The sequence below is a fragment of the Simochromis diagramma genome, unplaced genomic scaffold, assembly GCF_900408965.1.
Source record: "Simochromis diagramma unplaced genomic scaffold, fSimDia1.1 OVJJ01000024.1, whole genome shotgun sequence".
Lineage (NCBI taxonomy): Eukaryota > Metazoa > Chordata > Actinopteri > Cichliformes > Cichlidae > Simochromis > Simochromis diagramma.
The window spans coordinates 999355-1019204 of NW_024387332.1; the positions used below are offsets into that span (position 1 = coordinate 999355).

Below are 19850 nucleotides of genomic sequence, written 5' to 3' on the forward strand. Positions count from 1 at the left end.
CCACAGCAATGCCACCCACTGTGGACCTTTGCGGTTGTTCCTTTCTAATTTAGACACGACCATCTTTGAATGGCGGTGGAGTGCTAACTTGTTAGCTGAGCTGGATCCACGGACCATGTTTGTGCACCACAGAGACTCATGGGACACATGAAGAACTATAAAAAGACTTGACAGTTACACCACAGCGGGGCCTGCTCGGCTTATTTTAAAAACATCCTAAAATCCACAAAACACAAGTGAGATGGTTAATGAGTGCAAGGCTACAACGCTAACTGGCACCAGTTTGTTCCAGGTTCCATGTACTGGTAGGTGAACCAGTCAGACCACAGGGCCAGTCTGGTGAGTTAGTCGGGCGACTCGCAGATGATGACAATAGTTTTGTAGAATTTAACGAGTTTTAGGACAAATTTCTTAACGGCTACCGACTGAAGGATAGTTTGTCTGTGCTTCACGTCTGTGAGCCAATGATTCGATCTAAATGTATTCATATAGGATCAAATCACAACAGCAGTCAGCTCAAGCTGCTTTATGTTGGACCATAGAGATTCTACAGTAACAGGATCTGCAGAGAAAACCCAACAATCATATGACCCCCTATGAGCAGCACTTTGGTGACAGTGGGAAGGAAAAACTCCCTTTTAACAGGAAGAAACCTCCGGCAGAACCAGGCTCAGGGAGGGGCGGGGCCATCTGCTGTGATTGGTTGTGGTGAGAGAAGGAAGACAGGATAAAGACATGCTGTGGAAGAGAGACAGAGATTGGTTAATAATAATAAAGTAATAACACGGAGCTGTGTGTAAACACAGTGAAAAAGGGTGAGTGAAGAAGAAGCAGTGCATCATGGGAGGCCCCAGCAGCTTAGCCTGTTGTAAAGAGGTCGAAGGTCAAAGTCAGCAGTAGTTCGTCTCAGTTGATTATAAAGACAACCAGCTGATTAATCAGTTATAAGAATAATATCAGTTGCACCTTTGCAGTCAGGAAGCGAGCAGCTGTTCAGAGTCTGGCTGCCGTGTGCATAAACACATCAGTGTGTCTGTCGTCACAGGTAAGCTGTTAGTCTGTTACCAGCCTGTTCTGTTGCCTGTGCAGCCTGATCTCATGTCCTCCTTGTGTGCTCGCCGCAGGAGAGACAGCGACTAGAGACCATCTTAAACCTCTGTGCTGAGTACAACAAAGGAGAGGGCACCGGCCTGGATCCACTGTGCTTGGGGAGGTCGGGATTCCCGGGATGTCTGGAGAACGCGCCGGGAGGGACGGCGTCTTCAAACACGCTCCGCCTAGCACAGAGACAGAGGGAGAGCGACGAGGAGAACCTGAAGGAGGAGTGTAGTAGCACAGAGAGCACTCATCAGGAGGTGAGGACGTCTCCTGCTCCCAGCGCAGCGTCCACACTGCACAATGGAGACAGACAGGTCAGAGGGCACGCTGGTTTCACATGCTGTCTCTGCATGCAGCTGCAAATGGTGCGCCTGCTGCATCAGGGTTTCATCCTCACATAGACTCCACTTAGCTTCTCTTTGTAATGTGAAGCAGTGCATCAGCTTTGGCATTGCTTGTGTTTTCCTGTTTGTGACTGGATTCCTGCACTGGATGCTGCACGAGGCTAGTTTCTTCTGTTTGTGCCTTCAGTTCATTGTCTTCCTTTGTTCTCCATCTTTTATCAGATTTCCTAATGATTACATATTTGAATGAGCGTGGACAGCCTTCTGTGGCGGGATTGATGCTTTATGTTTTCACCCCTCTGTTTCTCTCTGAAGCACGAGGACTCCTCCAGCGCAGGCAGTGGCGGTCGTGTGGAGCTGGGCTACCTGGAGGAAGAGCGGGTCCGTGTCCTGGCTCGGATCGACGAGCTCAAAACCCGGCTCACAGAACTGGAGCAGCAACTCCAAGAGTCCAAACAGGAGGTAGAGCAGTGGATGATGCTGATGGGAATTGGTGACATCCAGCATCTTTTCATAACGTTTGTTCTAAGAAAGAGCAGCATCGCTATGATGATGCTTGTCTCAAAGCCCGCTGGTCCCACTGTGTGTCGCTGTGCTGTCCTTCCAGGCTGAGATGGAGCGCGCCTTGCTGCAGGGCGAGAGGCAGGCAGAGCTCGACCAGATAGAGACCGAAGCAGATATCATCGCTCAGCTGCAGCACAAGCTGGACGAGCTGGAGAGCGCCATCCAGAGAGAGAAAGACAAGGTACATGAAGCCGTAATCAGGAGCTGCAGGGTTTTATTTCAGTTCACAGAGGTTAAACACACACAGACACACTCACTGCCTGTGCTTTCAGTCTTCCCTCACTGGGTCATCACTGTCGGTGTTTCTGAGCATCCTTGATTACTGATAGACGTCGTAGAGGATCCATGCTGTGAGGGCTTAATAGAAGGCTTGGTTTGCCTCATTCAGTGTCTGCTGTTGCATGTTTCTGCCTTAGGGTTGGTCTTTGTGCTCTCCACAGTCTCACTCAGCTGACTAACCGCCATCGTTAACCCTTGATCCTCCCTCTGCTTCCTCTGCACTCAGTGTGCGCTCTTTCTTCCCCCTCTGATGAAGCAGACCGGTCTGTAGGTTTTGGTTCTGTAGTACTCGGTTCTGCTCTGGGCCTTTAATAAGACGTTTGACCAGCAGAAGAGGAAATGTTCGAGCATGTTCTCGATCCTGCAGGTGGCATCTTTGTACTCACATACAGCATTTCACTACAAGGCAGGACGTGCAAAGAAGATACATTTAGTAACTTTGTCGTAGCTAGTTGTAAACTCTGTGTAGAGTCCTCGTGGACCTTTTTCCATGTGCTGCTGCTTCAGCACGGCCAATAACAGCAAGGTTAGTATTTATTGGAAGGGCACCCAGGAGGTGAGAACGTTCTCTGCTCAATCACTGCCAAATACATTGTGTGCAAACTTCTGTGCAGCTTATTGATGTTTGAAATATTAAAGTATTTCATATTAGCTGCTCTACCTGCTACTTCCTGTGGACTGCCTTAAAATCTGTGACTGTGTCTGTTGCTAACACCTTACAGCGTTTGATTTGCATGGCGTGGATTTTGAGCAGTGTGTTTCTGTCTTTCTCTTCTATCGTCCATCCATCCTGTGTGTGGGTGTGTGTCGTGTCTTTCTAGGAGAGGGCTAATGTTGAGGCCGAGCGCCGGGTTCTGCAGAGCCTCCAGGAGGGCTACGCTGAGCTGAAGAACCAGCTTCATAATTGTCCCGAGTCCCTGCGGGAACAGTTGCAGGAACAGCTCAAAAGGGTGGGTCGTCAGTTGATCAGAAGCTCCCATCCATCCTTCCAGCTCCCGACTGTAGTCCATCCCACCCACGACCTTCGCTATTATAGCACCAAATAGTTGGTTTTTCTTTTTAAAGTGGAGTTCATGGGTCTGACTCAAAGACGCATCCTGAGAGATACAGATTGTTGACATATATTAAAGTAGAGCGTCTGTCTAACTCACGCTGAGGCCAAATCTCGGTAAACCGTCCAGGCGCGCATAATTTGGTCATTTTTGAATCACCGGGGAAAATATATTTCTGCTGGTATCTGTGCTGTAACACCACTCAGCTGCAGACGACGTGTCACAGGAAAATAACGATACCTGTTATTAAAAACACCAGCCAAGAAAAGCATGTTCCTCCCAATGTTTATAATAAAAACGACCACAAACCCTAACCAACACTTTGACAGTCCGAGTGCTGATAATTAAGTTTTAATGATAAAGTCTAACCGAGCTAAATATTTGCTAGTGTAGGTTCACTAAAGGTGGACCGTGGGCACCCACACAGCTGTGGACGCCCAGTCTGTATAACACCAAAGGTTTTGCAGACTTCTAGTTGCAGCAGTGGTGCAGACAGGTTGTTTTTAGGTTTTCAGTAGCTTCCGTGGAAGTGTGTCACACTTGTTTCTGGACTTTTTGAAGCCTCAGTGTTAAAGGTTTGGCGTGCTTTTCCTCCCAGGGATGCATTTAGCTCAAACACGGGTCATGTGATACAACCCTCCACTCCACTGCATGTGTGAATCTGATCTGCATCTCTTCTGTCATTCGTCATGGCTCACATAATGCTGCTCACTAATCAATTAACCTAGGCCCTGACCAGATTCCTGCTCCTGCTCTTCCCCTCCTTATGGGAATGTCGCTGCGTCATTTAGGATCGGGGAGCGTCCATCAGGATAAGTCTTTAGTGAGAACAGCAGGTTTGAGTGTTCATGTTGCACCAGCTCAGGCAGAAAAACCAACGTAGGTTTAAAAGTGCTCCCCAGGTGTGTGAGATCATTTCTGCTGTTAGGTAGCACTTTAGTGAGCATGGCTTTAAAAATACTGCATTAATGTCTGAGTTTGTTTGTGAGATCATGATTGGTGTTGTGTGATTAGGATGGAGAGGCACTGGAAGCAGGAACTAAAAAGTTTGAGGACCTGGAGTTTCAGCAGCTGGAGAGAGAGAGCAGCCTGGAGGAAGAGCGAGAAACCATCAGCCAGCAGCTGCTCCAGGAGAGAGCCGAGTACCAGCACAGCGTGGCCAGGAGGAAGGTGAGGACACACCGTCCTGTTGGTGTCCTCTGTGAATGTGTCACACCTGATGCTGCGGGACCGATCAAAGTCTGATTGTGTGAATCGTTTCTTAAAAATGGATGATTGGCGTAAACTTGTTCCCAGAGAGGCTGATGTAAGAAAAATGCCTGTTTGCACTAGAGTGGTGGCACGCGTCATGTCACCTACGGGCAGGTGCACCACGTGTTAGCACAACCGCAGCACCGACTTTTGTGTCGTCTTGTGTAGGAGAAGGTGTCGGTTCTGGAGAACCAGGCCAACCAGCTCGGCCTGCAGGCAGCTCAGGAGTGTGAGCGGCTGGCTAAAGACCGAACGCTCACACTGCAGATGCTCCAGAAGGTACGCACGAACCACGTCACACATTGAAATAACCCCAAAGTGTTGTTTTGGCTCCTAATGGCGTGGTTTGATTGTCCAGGAGAAGGAGAGGCTGTCGGCCCTTGAGAGGAGATACCACTTTCTGACTGGAGGAAAGAGCTTCCCCAAGTCCTCCACCGCCATGAGGGAGGTGAGACGCTTTGAGTTTATGCGTTCAGCTTCACTCTGTGTTCATGGCCTGAAAACGCAAGGCTCACAGCTGATTGTGCAGTCCAGGTAGTTTTATCATGCTAACAGCACAGCTTATAATACGAGGGCAGCATAAGGACAGCATGAAGTTCAGATAGTTGGTAGAGAGCCGTCGCTAGTCACTATTCTGCTTAGCAACAATGTGTCCATGTTAGCAGGGCAGCTAATGCTAGCCAGAAGAAACGGTTTCATCACGTCAGCCTCATATCCGGCCCGTATGTCGACGTGAAGAATATAAAGCAGTTTGAAATGACTTCTTTAAAAATCCCAAAATGATTTAATATGAAGGCGACATGAGCAGAGAGCACAAACACGCTGAGGCTGCGTTACTCAGTGACAGACTCACACACTCTGCAGTTTGATGTTGTTAAACATGCACACACGGCAGCAGCAGTGCTGCCACGTGTGCACAGACAGCACCAGTGTGTGTGTTTGTTCGATGAAAGGCTTCGGTTAGTTAAAATCTGTCTTGTTATACAATATTTGAAAAAACAAACAAGCTTCTGGTAAAAACTGCTAATAAAATTTCAGGGCGCTGGCAAGATGGACTTGTGGCCATCGACAATAGAAATGTGCGTAGAAAGGCTCGTCCTGTTATTGTTTGAACCATCCACAGTGAGTCTGAGTTTCAGAGCCTCCAGGTCTCTTCTTCCCACTGCATCTTGTCTCCTTAATGGCAAATAACTGTCCTTGGACTTTCTGTCACTATTATTGTCATCATTGTTTTATAGTATTGTTCTGTTTATTTTTATCCTGCTGCTAAACTAATTTCCCCTTGTGGGACCATAAAGGAATAGAAACATTAATAGCAGTGCCTCCTTACAGAGGGGGCTTTGCAGTGTGGAGAGCCCGATGGTCACTAAACCCTTTAACCCTGTAACAGAGGGAAAGCTGCTGCTGCTGCTGTTGTTTCTTCTTCTTTTAACGAAGCCCAGAAACGTTTCTGTAGAGATTAAAAGCTCTTACCTCTGGACTGTCGAAACAGGAAGCGCTCCATACCAGCGAGGCCCACCTGTCGTTGGAGGACTTCCGCTCCTCCCAGCGCTCCCTGTGTCGAGCCTCTCCTTCCTACTTACACCCCTCCCCTCCCTGTCAGTTGTACCCCAGCAGCCCTACAGAGGTAACTGAACTGACCCCCGCATGATGCCCTGCTGCTGTCTCGTGCTTCCTGCCCTTTGCCGTGTCGTGGTGACCCTCCAGCTGTAGTGTGCCGCTGCCCGGCCAGTTTGAACCTTTTTATTTTAGCACTGCATCACCTGTGCCGACGTGTGCCTGGTTTATTTATGTGGCGCCGATTCACGGCAGCAGCTGCGCTGTTTCTGTTGTGGCGTGTTTCTGTGTCATCACGCACTGTGCACCTTTCAGTGTGACGTGAACGAGCCTGGTTTGCACAGGTGTCACAAAAACCGTGAAGGTTTGTGTACTGGCTCTGCGCCCGTGTGTCCGTGTGTGTGATTGTCCACGTGCTGTGTCTGAGCGGCACCGCGCGGCGCCGTCCTCGCCGCTTCTCATCCTGTCTGTTGTCGGCTGCGGCTCAGGAATACGTGAAGCTGTCGGACGTGTGTAAGATGTACGGCGGCAGCGGCGGCCACCGTGAAAAGCCCGGCTCGCACGGCCGCTCGTAGATGCCGTGCTGGCTGGCGCCTGTGAGGTACCATCACTTCCTGTCTTGACTCCAAGTTTATGCTCTCCTATCTGTCGCTCTCCCAGTTCCACGTCACGCTGCTCCCTCTGCTGGTCGGTCAAAGTGCTGCTGCTGCTCTGTTACAGTGAGGATGCTGCCGCAGCTTCGGACTGAGACGTGCATGTTTGGATCAGTAAGGCTCCGTTTGGGAGAAACACAATCAAAACGTGGTTGTTGATGTAATCCTCACAGACTGAACGTAAGCTGTGCTGTTTCATGATGTCACGAGTGACACGTGTTGGACAGAAGCAACTGTCCACCCCAAAAATCTGAAGCAGTATTTATTAATGTGCAGTTTCTGTAACTGCTGATCAAAGATGGCTACAGAATAAAACTCCAGAACGAGGGAAGGATCGTTTAATTTGTAGCGTTAGCTTTGTAAATAATGTGGAACATCTTTATTATGTAACCAAAGGTAACAATTTATGTGAAAACATGATAAATTCCATTTTAAATATGATTCCAAATGACAACCATGGTGCTTTATACGGGCGAGACCTGGTCTTAAACGTGGAGACGGTGTGTGTCTGCTGAATCCAGACCTGCATCTGAAACTGAAGCAGAAGCACGTCAGTGCTCACCTGGATAAACCTGGATGTGCTGGGCTGTGTGCATCAGCCTCGCTCTGTCCGACTGTAGCACCTGGTTCTGTGCTGGAGCTGCTGAGCCGGGCTTTAACCCCGCCCACGTGTTGTGTGTTTCCACGAATGCTGTCGTCGTCAGTTTATGATGTGAAAACACAGACTGTGGAATGAGAACTGCTCCTCCTGCTTCTGCTGCTTCTCCCTCCTGTTGCTCTCGCCCTGCTGACCTTCTCCTCCTCTGTCTCCTCTTCTTTTCCTGTGTGTGTGAAGGATTATGTGACAGTGGGCCAGTTAAATCAGATGTATGGGATGCCAAAGGTGGAGTCGTCCCCTACCTCCCCACTTCGCCAGCCCCTGCAGCCCGGAGCAGTAGACCCCACCTTCTCCTGCCTCCCCTCTCCTCATGCCTCCTTCCCCCCTCTCTCATTAGAGGTGTGTGCTGTCTTTCCCTCTCCTCCTCCTCCTGTGGGTTTGTGGTGTGTGACCCCAAAGTAATGCCTGCTTTATTACTTAAGAAATAATAATAGAAATATAAAGCTGTGTCTAAGTACAAGCTTTGTCCTGATGTTAAGTGAAAAAAGTCTCACAGGGTTTCATTAACAAAAAATCACACGTCTTTAGTGGTGTAGTGAAACGGGCTGATGGACCATCATGTTGTCGTTCTGTACCACACACCGCCCACGGCGCAGAAAGGAAACCTGAAAACAACAAATTGAGCTCGGCTCTGCAGCGTCCTGCGATCAGCCTCGAACATGGACAACTTCCTGCCCGTGTTTCCTGTCCGCAGCTCCTTTCATATTCTTTTAAAGCGGAGATGGTGTCTGTTTACCCGAGCCTGAGCCTCTGTCTGTTGCACTGCAGGTTTGCCTGAAGGCGTCATTAAAAGCTGCAGTGGGACAGCTCACTATGTTCATGTAAGCTATCATATTTATAGCATGTGTGATTCATTTTTCGGAGCAATGAGCTGATCTGCTCGCTCCCACCTGGAGTGAAACGGGAGCGTAAGCGTCGTGTGTCGCTGCTGCGAACCCTCGGCAGTAACGGCAGCTCTGAGTCAGTTCAGGATGATGGTGCCCAGTGACAGCTGAGTTAGTGGGACGATTGCAGCAGGAGCATGGACCTAAACGCAGAAAACAGGTTTTTCATCTGGAGGCTAAAAGAACAACGTGCCGCGGTGGCTGTAGTCTGTTTCTATTTTAACAGCTTTCAGCGTGTAGGATGCAAACTTTTCTGTCCTGTTCCTACGTCTTTGATGGCTTTCTAACTTCTCATTTTCCCTTCGTCCCTCCTGTTCTCTCTCTGCTGCTTCAGTCTGAAGGCTGCAGGCCTCACCTGTCCAAGCTAGACTTAGAGCAGTGGTACCAGGAGCTGACGGCTGGCTCCAGCCACCTCTGCCCTCCCTCTTTGCCAGCCAGATGTTTGTCGGGCCGCAGGCCTGTGCTGCAGGTACAAGCTTTTTCCTTCCTCCTCGCGCTGCTGCACTCACTGCTGTGCTCTTTCTGTCTGCTGTAACACAACTGCAGTGTGCGTCACCTGATGCTAACCACTGCCTTCAACGAGTAGAAGGATATAGCTACGTAAGCTAAAAGGATTCTGAAATTTAAAGGAGATGATAGATCAGTAAAAAGAGTTTAAACACGAGCATTAAATATGTGAAGCATCCAAAACCTCATTAAAATGAAGACGGCACAGGAAGGATCAGAAAGTGCAGAAAACGATAAACAGGCTCCTCCTCCTGCTCCTCTTCCTCTTCTTCCTCCTCCTCCTCAGGTGCCAGCTGGTCAGGATATTTAAGGTGGACATTTTTTCAGTAGTTTTGTCTTTGAATGTTCAGTTCTGTTTCCTCCTTTTAGTTTCCAGAGTGCACTGGGCTGATGCTGACAACAACAGCAATAAATGAATGAATAGTGTCACCAAAGGTGGTGGAGCTGCTGTTAATAAACCTGCTTTAGTAGTTCTGTGGTGTAGTGGTTAACACGTTCACCGCACAGGTGAGAGGAGCCACTCAGGTTACTGTGGATCCATCCAACAACAAGACTGCCATCTAGATCCTGCTTTAATTCAGGATCTGGACTGGAGTCCACTTCCACTCGAGCTTAATGCTGTGGACAGAGTTCAGACAGGCGTACAGGGATCAGACAGACCTGTATCCTCTTCTCTCTTAAAGATAATGAAAGCAGGCATCTGCTCACACCAGGAGGAAAGGAAAACCTCTTTGATTATTAATAATTCTTCATTCACATAAGATGAAAACGTTGCAGCGACAGCTCCTCCAGCCTCCCAGAAACATCAGAGACGAGCTGCGTAAACACAAGAGTCCACGCTCTGAACGCCACTGTTCCAGAATCTGCAGATTTGTGCTCACTGTGTTTCCTTTGGTGTGAAACGTTTTGGCCTGAAGTTGTTTGCTGGTGGCAAACGAGCAGAGAAAACTTCAGTCACAGCGAGTGAAGCCTGAATGCTTTCAAGACTTTACTTTGAACATTAAGTCGCTGCACAGATCGTCTCACACGGCCGGAGAGCAGCATCAGCTCCACGAGCCCGACCAGAGGCGCCCAGTGAAGCACGGGGCTGCCACTGTAGGGGTGTGTGTGCGTCTGTGTGTGTGTGTGTGTGTGTGCGCGTGCGTCTGTGTGTGTGCGTCTGTGTGTGTGCGTCTGTGTGTCTGTGCGTGTGTGTGTGCGCGTGTGTGTGTGCGTGTGTGTGTGTGCGCGTGTGTGTGTGTGCGCGTGTGTGTGTGTGTGTGTGTGTGTGTGTCTGTGCGTGTGTGTCTGTGTGTGTGTGTGTGCGCGTGCGTCTGTGTGTGTGTCTGTGCGTGTGTGTGTCTGTGTGTGTGTCTGTGCGTCTGTGCGTGTGTGTCTGTGCGTGTGTGTGTGCGCGTCTGTGTGTGCGCGTCTGTGTGCGTGTGTGTGTCTGTGTGTGTGCGTCTGTGCGTGTGCGTCTGTGTGTGCGTCTGTGTGCGCGTCTGTGTGTGTGTGTGTGTGTGTGTGTGTGTGTGTGTGTGTCTGTGTGCGCGTCTGTGCGTGTGTGTGTGTGTGTCTGTGTGTGTGTGTGTGCGTCTGTGCGTGTGCGTCTGTGTCTGTGTCTGTGTGTGTGTGCGTCTGTGTGTGCGTGCGTGTGTGTGTGTGTGTGTGTGTGTGTGTGTGCGTCTGTGTGTGTGTGTGTGTGTGTCTGTGTGTGTGCGTCTGTGTGTGCGTCTGTGTCTGTGTGTGTGTGCGTGTGTGTCTGTGCGTCTGTGTGTGCGTCTGTGTCTGTGTGTGTGTGTGTCTGTGTGTGTGCGTCTGTGTGTGTGTGTGTGTGTGTGTGTGTGTGTGTGTGTGTGCGTGTGTGTGTGTGTGTGTGTGATAGTTTTACTGCGACTCACTGACAGTCCCAGCTGTCAGCAGCAGGGTCTTCATTAAAAACTCTGAGTCTTACATTTAATGGTACCAGTATCCGCTGGTGTCACCCAGTTAGTCGCTCACAGCAGTAACAGACCAAACTGGTACGGCTCTGAAATCAACGCTGCGTCTGAAGCGACGACGCTGCAGGATCGTACCGCCCGCTCTGAAACACTCGCGCTCTACATGCAGCTCATTCAGTTCCAGCTTTGCTCTGTAAGAACGTTTGTCATGTCTGTCTCTAACATCCTGCACGCACTCCTCGTTCAGGTGTTCCGCTCCAAGCTGGACGCCGATCCCAGCTTTTCCTTCCACCAGCCTAAGTCCGGCTCTGCTTCCCCCCTGCAGCATGGAGCAGCAACGCTGGGACGCAACACGGGCTCCAAGGTAGGCCGTTGGTTTGTAACTGCCAGCCTTTACTGGAGCCTAAATCTTCATGAACCACAATCACAGCCGTCTTTGTTTGACCCAGCAGAGCCCCCTGCTGGCGGTCGGCAGCACCGGAAGCCTCCCCAGGAACCTGGCTGCAACGCTGCAGGACATCGAGACCAAGAGGCAGCTGGCTCTGCAGCAGAAAGGTAACCGGCCGACCTCACAGTGTCAGTAACTGCTCACTGCTAACACATCGCACGTGGTGGCTACTCATAAATGACATCTGCTCTGAAGCACACGGATTCATAGTTACAGTGGCTTGCAAAAGTATTCGGCCCCCTTTGAACTTTCCCACATTTTGTCACATTACAGCCACAAACATGAACCTGCAACATGCACCTGTGTGTAATCTAATATCAGTACAGATACAGCTGCTCTGTGACGGCCTCAGAGGTTGTCTAAGAGAACATTGGGAGCAACAACACCATGAAGTCCAAAGAACACACCAGACAGGTCAGGGATAAAGTTACTGAGAAATTTAAAGCAGGCTTAGGCTACACAAAGATTTCCCAAGCCTCGAACATCCCACGGAGCACTGTTCTAGCCATCATTCAGAAATGGACGGAGTATGGCACAACTGTAAACCTACCAAGACAAGGCCGTCCACCTAAACTCACAGGCCGAACAAGGAGAGCGCTGATCAGAAATGCAGCCAAGAGGCCCATGGTGACTCTGGACGAGCTGCAGAGATCTACAGCTCAGGTGGGGGAATCTGTCCACAGGACAACTATTAGTCGTGCACTGCACAAAGTTGGCCTTTATGGAAGAGTGGCAAGAAGAAAGCCATTGTTAACAGAAAACCATAAGAAGTCCCGTTTGCAGTTTGCCATAAACCATGTGGGGACACAGCAAACATGTGGAAGAAGGTGCTCTGGTCAGATGAGACCAAAATGCAAAACGCTATGTGTGAAAACTAACACTGCACATCACTCTGAACCATCCCCACTGTCAGATATGGTGGTGGCAGCATCATGCTCTGGGGGGGCTTCTCTTCAGCAGGGACAGGGAAGCTGGTCAGAGTTGATGGGAAGATGGATGGAGCCAAATACAGGGCAGTCTTGGAAGAAAACCTCTTGGAGTCTGCAAAAGACTTGAGACTGGGGCGGAGGTTCACCTTCCAGCAGGACAACGACCCTAAACATAAACCCAGGGCAACAATGGAGTGGTTTACAACAAAACACTTCCATGTGTTAGAATGGCCCAGTCAAAGTCCAGATCTAAATCCAATCCAGAATCTGCAGCAAGATCTGAAAACTGCTGTTCACAAATGCTGTCCATCTAATCTGACTGAGCTGGAGCTGTTTAGCAAAGAAGAATGGGCAAAGATTTCAGTCTGTAGATGTGTAAAGCTGCTAGAGACAGACCCTAAAAGACTGGCAGCTGCAACTGCAGCAAAAGCTGGTTCTACAAAATATCGACTCAGGGCTGAATAATTACGCACACCCCACTTTGCAGTTATTTATTTGTAACAAATGTTTGGAATCATGTATGATTTTGGTTCCACTTCTCACGTGTGCACCACTTTGTGTTGGTCTTTCACCTGGAATTACAATAACATTGATTCATGTTTGTGGCTGTAATGTGACAAAATGTGGAAAGGTTCAAGGGGGCCGAATACTTTTGCAGGCCACTGTATTTGCATGTGTCTTATTGTCCAGGTCACTGGTTCCCAGTGTTGGAGTCTGGACCTCCTGCATGTTTGCAGATTCAATCTGAGACACAGAGAAGCAGTTTGTATGGTTTGTGTGCGTTAGTGTGGTTTCATTAAGGAGGCAGCAGCAGCTTTGTGTCCTGTACAGCTGTGCCTTTGCTCCTCGGTCGTGGACAAACTTCAGATCAAAGCTGAAGGTTTCTGTGACCCTGGACAGATGCGAGCTTTGCTGTGTTGTTACATGCTGACTCGTTAGTTTTGTATTTGTCTTATATTTTCCAAGTGTGCTCTCACTGCATAACAGTATTATTAAAAACGTTATATTGATAAATGGGTCACAAATGCAGACGTGCGCTCTGAATCGATCCGTCAGAACCTGGCAACCATAGTAACGATAACATTAATAATATTAACACTGATGATAATATGAAAATGAGCTCGTATCAAAAGTAAGCTGTGCTGGTGAACAGCAGACAGCCTGGTGTGTATCAGGCGTCTGTGCTGCTTCCTCAGGTTCTCGCTAACTTGCTGTTTGTAAGCTAGCTTTTCCTCACTCAGCTGTGTGTGTGTGTGTGGCATCAGTGCTCCTAATGCGTCAGTGCCGTGTGACTAAATGGATCAGAGCAAAGCAGTCTGGTGTTTGTAGCTCGGCTGGCTGCCACCCACGGCTGCGGGGCTGCAAAGCGGAGCTGGTCACATTTGTCAGCTTTTCTCACGTCTGCCTATGTTGTGTCTGTGACTGCTGCACCACAGAGCCCCAGACCTCCAGACAGAGCGCCGTAGAGGGAAGCTCAGCAGGTAGATGGAGCAGCGCGTCCAGGGGTCGCACACTTCTCCCGCTCTCTGCGTTCGGCTGCGCAGACGCCGTCTGCGTTTGCTCAGCTGCTCTCTGTAAATCACAGGCAGGGTCTGAAATCAGCTGTTTGTCACAAAGGTACTGCTGTCTGCGTCTGCCGATGGGGACGCAAAGATGGAGCTTTAGCCGCGTAAACGAAGCAGCCTGGCTGCGTCCAAAGAAGAGAATTCGAGGCTGATCTCAAATGAGAGGCACTCTGACAGCTAGCTGCTGTTGATTTATCCATCAAAGGTAACATTTAACAGGACTCGACACGTGGCTGCGGTTCGTTTCAGACCCTGTCTCCAGCCAGCCCTCCCCTCCCTCTTCATCCTCTCTGGTGTGTCATTAACGGCTCTTTCTTTTCATCTTTTTCTTTGTCTGTAACATTGAATCCTCTTTCTTCCTCCATCAATCTTCCATGAACCTTCCTGCTGCTGGAGAATCAATTTTGCATGTTCAGTGTTCAGCGAGCTCCTGTTTTGGAGCCAGATGTGTTACGAGCTGCGCAGCGGCTTCATTCCAAATGTAGGATGTTGGACGGACACTTTTGCTTCAACTTTGTGGGTTTTTGTAGTTTTCCTCAAGCTTGTTATTACTGAGAGAGCACATACTTGTATGTGTGGTGCATGAATCTGGTGTTGCAGGTTGTGGGCTGGTGCTAGTCTCCTTTACGTGTTGAGTGATGATGTCCTTCACAGCCAGCTCTTTGTTTTCTGCAGGAACAAACGGGCCTGCTCGCACTCGAGTCATTGTTCCGTCTGCAGACCTCAAACGCTCACCGTGTCCCCCCTCCCCCCTCCAGGTCAGCAGGTGATCGAAGAGCAGCGCCGCCGTCTGGCCGAGCTCAAGCAAAGAGCAGCAGCGGAGGCTCAGTGCCAGTGGGAGGCCCTCCACGGCTCCCAGCCCCACCTCGTAACCTCGTCCTCCCCGTCTCCCTCCTACTCACCCATCATGGCCTACAGCCCCGTGCTGAGCCACACTTCCTTGGGCCCCCCTCCTCTGGTTCACCACTCCATCCTGCACCATCAGCCCCCGTCGGCCGGGGAGCAGCCGTACGACACCCTGAGCCTGGAGAGCTCGGACAGCATGGACACCAGCGTGTCCACCGGGAACAACTCGGCCTGCTCGCCTGACAACATGAGCGGGTATGACACACACACAGTGGATTATGAGGTTCTATGTTCATGTTTGTGTGTAGCTGATGTGAACACACTCTGGGTTTGTTGGCCGTGGCCTGGTTCAGTGTTCAGACGCCAGCTCCTGACACACCAGCTGCACCATCACGTCTGATGTCAGAGTCGTTGGTGAACATGTTTCGGCTGGTTCCTCACATCTGTTCCACTGAACACAGCTGGCTCCAGATCTGTGCGATAATAAAAAGCATTCTTCATGCTTCTGGTTATTTTTTGAAATGAAAGTTATTGTTACAAAAATGTGAGCATATCCACGGCATGGCTTTGTCACCAGATGGCCCTGCCCCTCCCTGAGCCTGCCTCTGCTGGAGGTTTCTTCCTGTTAAAAGGGAGTTTTTCCTCCCCACTGTCGCCAAAGTGCTGCTCATAGGGGGTCATGTGATCGTTGGGTTTTTCTCTGTATGGGTTATTATAGAGTCGACCTCACAATATAAAGCGCCTTGAGGCAACTGTTGTTGTGATTTGGCGCTGTGTAGATAAAGCTCGATTGAAATGCTAAATTGAGACACACACACACACACACACACACACACACACACACACACACACACACACACACACACACACACAGTGGGCTGCTAATCTTCAGACTCCCCCTGTGAGTCTTTGTCCACAGTGGGCTAGTTTGCAGGCCGTCTTTGAGTGTGGCCGAGCTGCACTGCAACAGTCCTCAGCACAGCGTGCTCACACTGGTTTGCTCACATTAAGAAGAGTTTAATGGGACTGAAGCTGTGATGGAGAGGATCGTTCCACTGACATGATTAATGCTGCAGCGTGACCTCATTAAGCGTTTTCATGTCTTTCTTGGGCTTTAGATGCTTTTATTTTGTATTTGTCGACTTATTGCTGTGAGACTTTGTGTAGTAACTAATGTCGTGTTTGATGGCAGCGTCGGAGGTGTGGACGCCCTGAAGATCGAGGAGATGGAGAAGATGCTGAAGGAGGCGCAGCTGGAGAAAGCCAGACTTATCGAATCGCGGGTAAGAAGCAGCATCACAAGTGCTGCAGCGTTAGCTGATTATCCTGAATCCATACTCGCTGAGCGATGAGTTCTCGCAGCGCTCCCGTCGATAACGCTGAATTGAACTCGCATTTTTAAAAAAAATCAAAAGTTCCTGACAGCAGCGCAGAGCTGCTAATAATTTTATTGGACTTTGCACATCTTTGTTTTTGTGCCTCGATGAAGCACCTCAGATGATCCCATCCATTATCTTCTGCTCTCACCGAGTCTGACTGCGAGCCCCATCCAATTAGGAAATCTCACACAGAGGTCTGAGCGCCGAAAGAGCAAAACAGTGAGCGCCTTTGTTTCTCACCCTCCAAACGGCTTCCACGCAGTCGTAGTACTGCAGTGTTTGCGTCGATGCATTGTGTGTGTCTGCTGATCATTACGCCTCCAAATATCAGAGTTTTGTGTTTAAAGAATGGAAGCTGCACGGTGGTCAGCAGCTCCAGGTTGTGGGCAGCTCCCAGCAGGACACCGTGTACATAAATGTATGAAGAGCGAACACGTGCGCTCTGCCAAACCCTTCCACAGATCAAAAAAAATATTTAATGAAAGCGCTGTCCGCTAGGAACGGGAGAGCCTGGCTCGCCGGCAGATGCTCGAGGAGGAGAGGCGGAGGAGGGAGGAGGCCGAGAAGAGGCTGCAGGATGAAACTTTCCACCGGCAGCAGCTGGTGGAGAAGGAAGTCAAGATGAGGGCCAAGAACTTCTCTCAGGTCAGTGAAAGCAGATGTAATCGAGTCCGTGTGGCGGAAACGTGCAAAGTGACTCGACGGGCGGGTGTGGCGGCGCCACGGACGGCTGGCGGCACATAAATATGGCCGTGCTCGTAACAAAACCACCCCACGTGCATTTATGATGTAAACCCTGTGTGGCCATAAACACATCGACATGCAACACAAACGTGAACGCGTGCTCCAACATTTAAAGCTTGTTCTTTACCGCCGTGTGCCAACAGCTCGCCAACAGTTGAATCCATGTTAACACAAAATGCTAGAAGTCTGTAAAGACGTGAAAGGTCTCCACAGGTGAGCCTGTGAAAGCACCAGGTTCAGCTTCTGCAGCTGCAGATCACGGTCGGAAACATCTGGGTCAGGGTGACCTGCTGATGTTTCCCACTGTGACGGAGCAGCCTTTGCTTTTAAATGTAGTTTTTCATAATGTGTCAGAATAATGGTTGAAGGATCGTGGAGCGCACACGAGTGACCAAACAGGGTTAAGTCCTTTATTCAACATCTGTCCTGTGTGAGCAGCAGCTGGTCTTTGTGGCACAGAGACCAGCTGCAGCCAGGCAAAGAGTGCACGATGAGTAACCTTCTGCATTTTCATAGACATTAAAGCATGTGGCATAAACCTGACTTTGAAAATGAAGCGTATGATTTATGCCTGATGTGGGCGCCTCGTTATCAGGCCGTCCACAGACAGGTGGAGGAGGTTAAGAAGGTTGTTGATCAGACTGTGACTGGCAGCTTGGTGCGGAGACGTTTCTGTCTTACTGTGTTTTTATGTGTTCATGTCTGCATCCTCAGACCTGCAGCTGCAGCAGGTTCTGCGTCTGCATCGTCCGTATCAGTGACTCCTCTGCCCGTGTCTGTCCACGCAGGCCCGTCCTATGACTCGCTACCTGCCCATCAGGAAGGAGGAGTTTGATCTGCGCTCGCACATCGAGTCGTCGGGTCACAGCGTGGAGACGTGCTATCACGTCATCCTCACCGAGAAGATGTGCAAGGGCTACCTGGTGAAGATGGGAGGCAAGATCAAGTCGTGGAAGAAACGCTGGTTCGTGTTCGACCGCCTCAAAAGGACGTTCTCCTACTATGTTGGTAAGAGCCGAGGTGTCAGCGTCTGCTGTGTTAGCGTGGCGCCTTAGCGTGGCGCTCTTTGTCTGTCTGTCTGTCCCAGTTTAACACCTGACAAAGTCAAATGAACAGAAGAAAGGGGGCCTCTACAGCAGCGGTCCCCAACCTGTTTTACATCAGTCGGTTTGTGTCTGACAGTGTTTTCATGGACCGGCCTTTAAAGCGTTGCAGATAAATACAACAGAATAAAACCAAAAAAAGAAGATTTCTTGATGACACACGGGAAAAGACCCAGGGAAACCATAAACTTCAACTCGCGGTACCTAACGTGGCCCCGACCCTGAGAGCGCACCTGCCTGTGGAAAAGCGCTCTGTAGGGAAACAAACCCCTGATGTGTCTGGGTTCTTCAGTGTTAGTGCTCTGAAGGTTTCATCACTCAGTCCGAGGGGATGGATGTTTGTGTCCTCAGTGATGCTGAAAGCACAAACCTAACACAGTGATAAAATAACATCCGCCTGCGTTTCACTCTCAGCTCTTCTCATTTGCTCTTCTGGATGATTTTCATGTTCAGTCACCAGTGGATGATGTGGAAAGCAGAGCGAAGCAGCAACGCTGTGCTGCGGACGAGCGAGAGCAGAGCATGCGTCCTCCAGGCTTGGAGCAGATCTGCGTGCACCTTGCAGGCTGGTGTCATTTGAGCGGCGAGCTCGGGGACGCTCGCTGACGGCCTTTGAAGTGCTCAGAAGGTTCCACTTAAAGCTGCTTAAAGCGTACCTTGTTGAAAGCGAGCCAGGGCGAGGAGGTGTACGGAGATTACTTTGGCAGTAGTTAAAATGCACTCGGCGCCACGCTCTCTGAGGAGCTGATTGAGATGCATCTCTCGCCCTCTTCTCTTGACCTTGAACAGCATTTAACTAGAGGTGACGTGCAGAAGTCACAAGCGACGCTAATTCGCATTAACCAGCCTCCACCAGCAGCAGCAGCGGGTCGTTGGCTAGTTTAGATGCAGCCTGATGAGATGCAAATGCAGGGCTGTTTGAATGCTAAAGAGGTCATTAGCAGATAATAGCAGCGCGTTAAAGGCAAAGCGCCGTTCCTCGAAATGAAGCGCGGCGTCTCTACCTACTACTCTTTAAGTTGGCTCGTGGAGTGTTTGTGCCTGGAGGTAGAGAGGGGCTGTTGAGTTCCCCACCGGTTCCTGACTGCAGTTCTGCAGTGGCTGATGAAACAAACTGCAACCATGTACCAGAGTAGCGTAAGAATGCAGTCAAGTGTGAAAATACAATGAGAGCACCACTGGCTTAAAAACAGAGGTGGGGGGGGCACCGTGCTTGTCCTTTTCCATCCATCACTCTAATTGTACTCTGGTCAGAGTTTGATCCCTTTCAGCGTGCCGTGGGTCTTCCCTGTCCTCCGTGCCAGCCTGGGAAAGTGCAAACGTTTGAGTTTCTGACCAAAGCCTCATTTCTGTCCTGCAGACAAACACGAGACCAAGCTGAAGGGAGTGATCTACTTCCAGGCGATAGAGGAGGTTTACTACGATCACCTGCGCAGCGCCACAAAGGTACAAATCTTTAAGTCTCATCCTTCTTTCCTTCACGTCTCCTCGTCTCCTCCTCCTGTCACACTGAACATAAGCAGCATGTGCATCCTCGCTTTCTGCTCGCCCGCCTGACCTCGGCCGCCGTGTGCGCCGGGGGATGTAGTTCTATTGTGCTGACACCCTCAGTGACAGAGTCGCATCCCTAACTAATCCTTCCCTGTGTTTGTCCCAGTGATCCCAGTACAGACCAGTGGAGTGTTTCGAGCGCTTCCTCATTCATATGCTTCACAGAATACATCCAGGCTGTATTTATTAAGAAGTGCTGCCTGTGAGTGTCTGATTCCTCTGTTCACAAACGCCTGACGCAGCCGTAGGTGTCTCTCCGCTCATGTTTCTTGCTGCTCGTCTTGAGCCTCCACATCTTGTCACTTTATTTATCTGCGACATAAAGCCGAGCTGCTGTGTTTGACGGGCTGTCGCAGTACACCACGCTCTGACTGCGGGGCTCTGATCGACTCTGGAACTTTGATTCGACTTGTCACTTCCAATGTGGCGTTACAGAGGGAAACTTTAGAGTCTGCTCCTCTTAGCAGCGGCACAAAGAGCTGATGTTACCATGTCAGAAGGAGAACGTGGGTCTGTTTT

The 19850-nt window shown here is 49.9% G+C and overlaps 1 protein-coding gene across 3 annotated transcripts in view; it reads left to right on the forward strand.

The window, feature by feature from the left end:
• Nucleotides 1–19850, forward strand: part of phldb1b (pleckstrin homology-like domain, family B, member 1b) — a 109286-nt gene that overhangs the window by 84520 nt on the left and 4916 nt on the right. Inside the window, exons 7-24 of one of the 3 annotated variants that reach the window (XM_040006328.1) lie at nucleotides 1125–1412; nucleotides 1758–1904; nucleotides 2050–2187; nucleotides 3107–3235; nucleotides 4352–4507; nucleotides 4757–4867; nucleotides 4947–5036; nucleotides 6081–6215; nucleotides 7634–7795; nucleotides 8675–8809; nucleotides 11014–11130; nucleotides 11216–11321; nucleotides 13580–13624; nucleotides 14467–14809; nucleotides 15747–15837; nucleotides 16432–16578; nucleotides 17466–17685; nucleotides 19141–19226. In XM_040006328.1, the coding sequence (XP_039862262.1) occupies nucleotides 1125–1412; nucleotides 1758–1904; nucleotides 2050–2187; nucleotides 3107–3235; nucleotides 4352–4507; nucleotides 4757–4867; nucleotides 4947–5036; nucleotides 6081–6215; nucleotides 7634–7795; nucleotides 8675–8809; nucleotides 11014–11130; nucleotides 11216–11321; nucleotides 13580–13624; nucleotides 14467–14809; nucleotides 15747–15837; nucleotides 16432–16578; nucleotides 17466–17685; nucleotides 19141–19226 (2646 nt within the window). The remainder of the gene's footprint in view (nucleotides 1–1124; nucleotides 1413–1757; nucleotides 1905–2049; nucleotides 2188–3106; nucleotides 3236–4351; nucleotides 4508–4756; nucleotides 4868–4946; nucleotides 5037–6080; nucleotides 6216–7633; nucleotides 7796–8674; nucleotides 8810–11013; nucleotides 11131–11215; nucleotides 11322–13579; nucleotides 13625–14466; nucleotides 14810–15746; nucleotides 15838–16431; nucleotides 16579–17465; nucleotides 17686–19140; nucleotides 19227–19850) is intronic. The other 2 variants (XM_040006327.1, XM_040006329.1) reach the window with 2 other exon arrangements.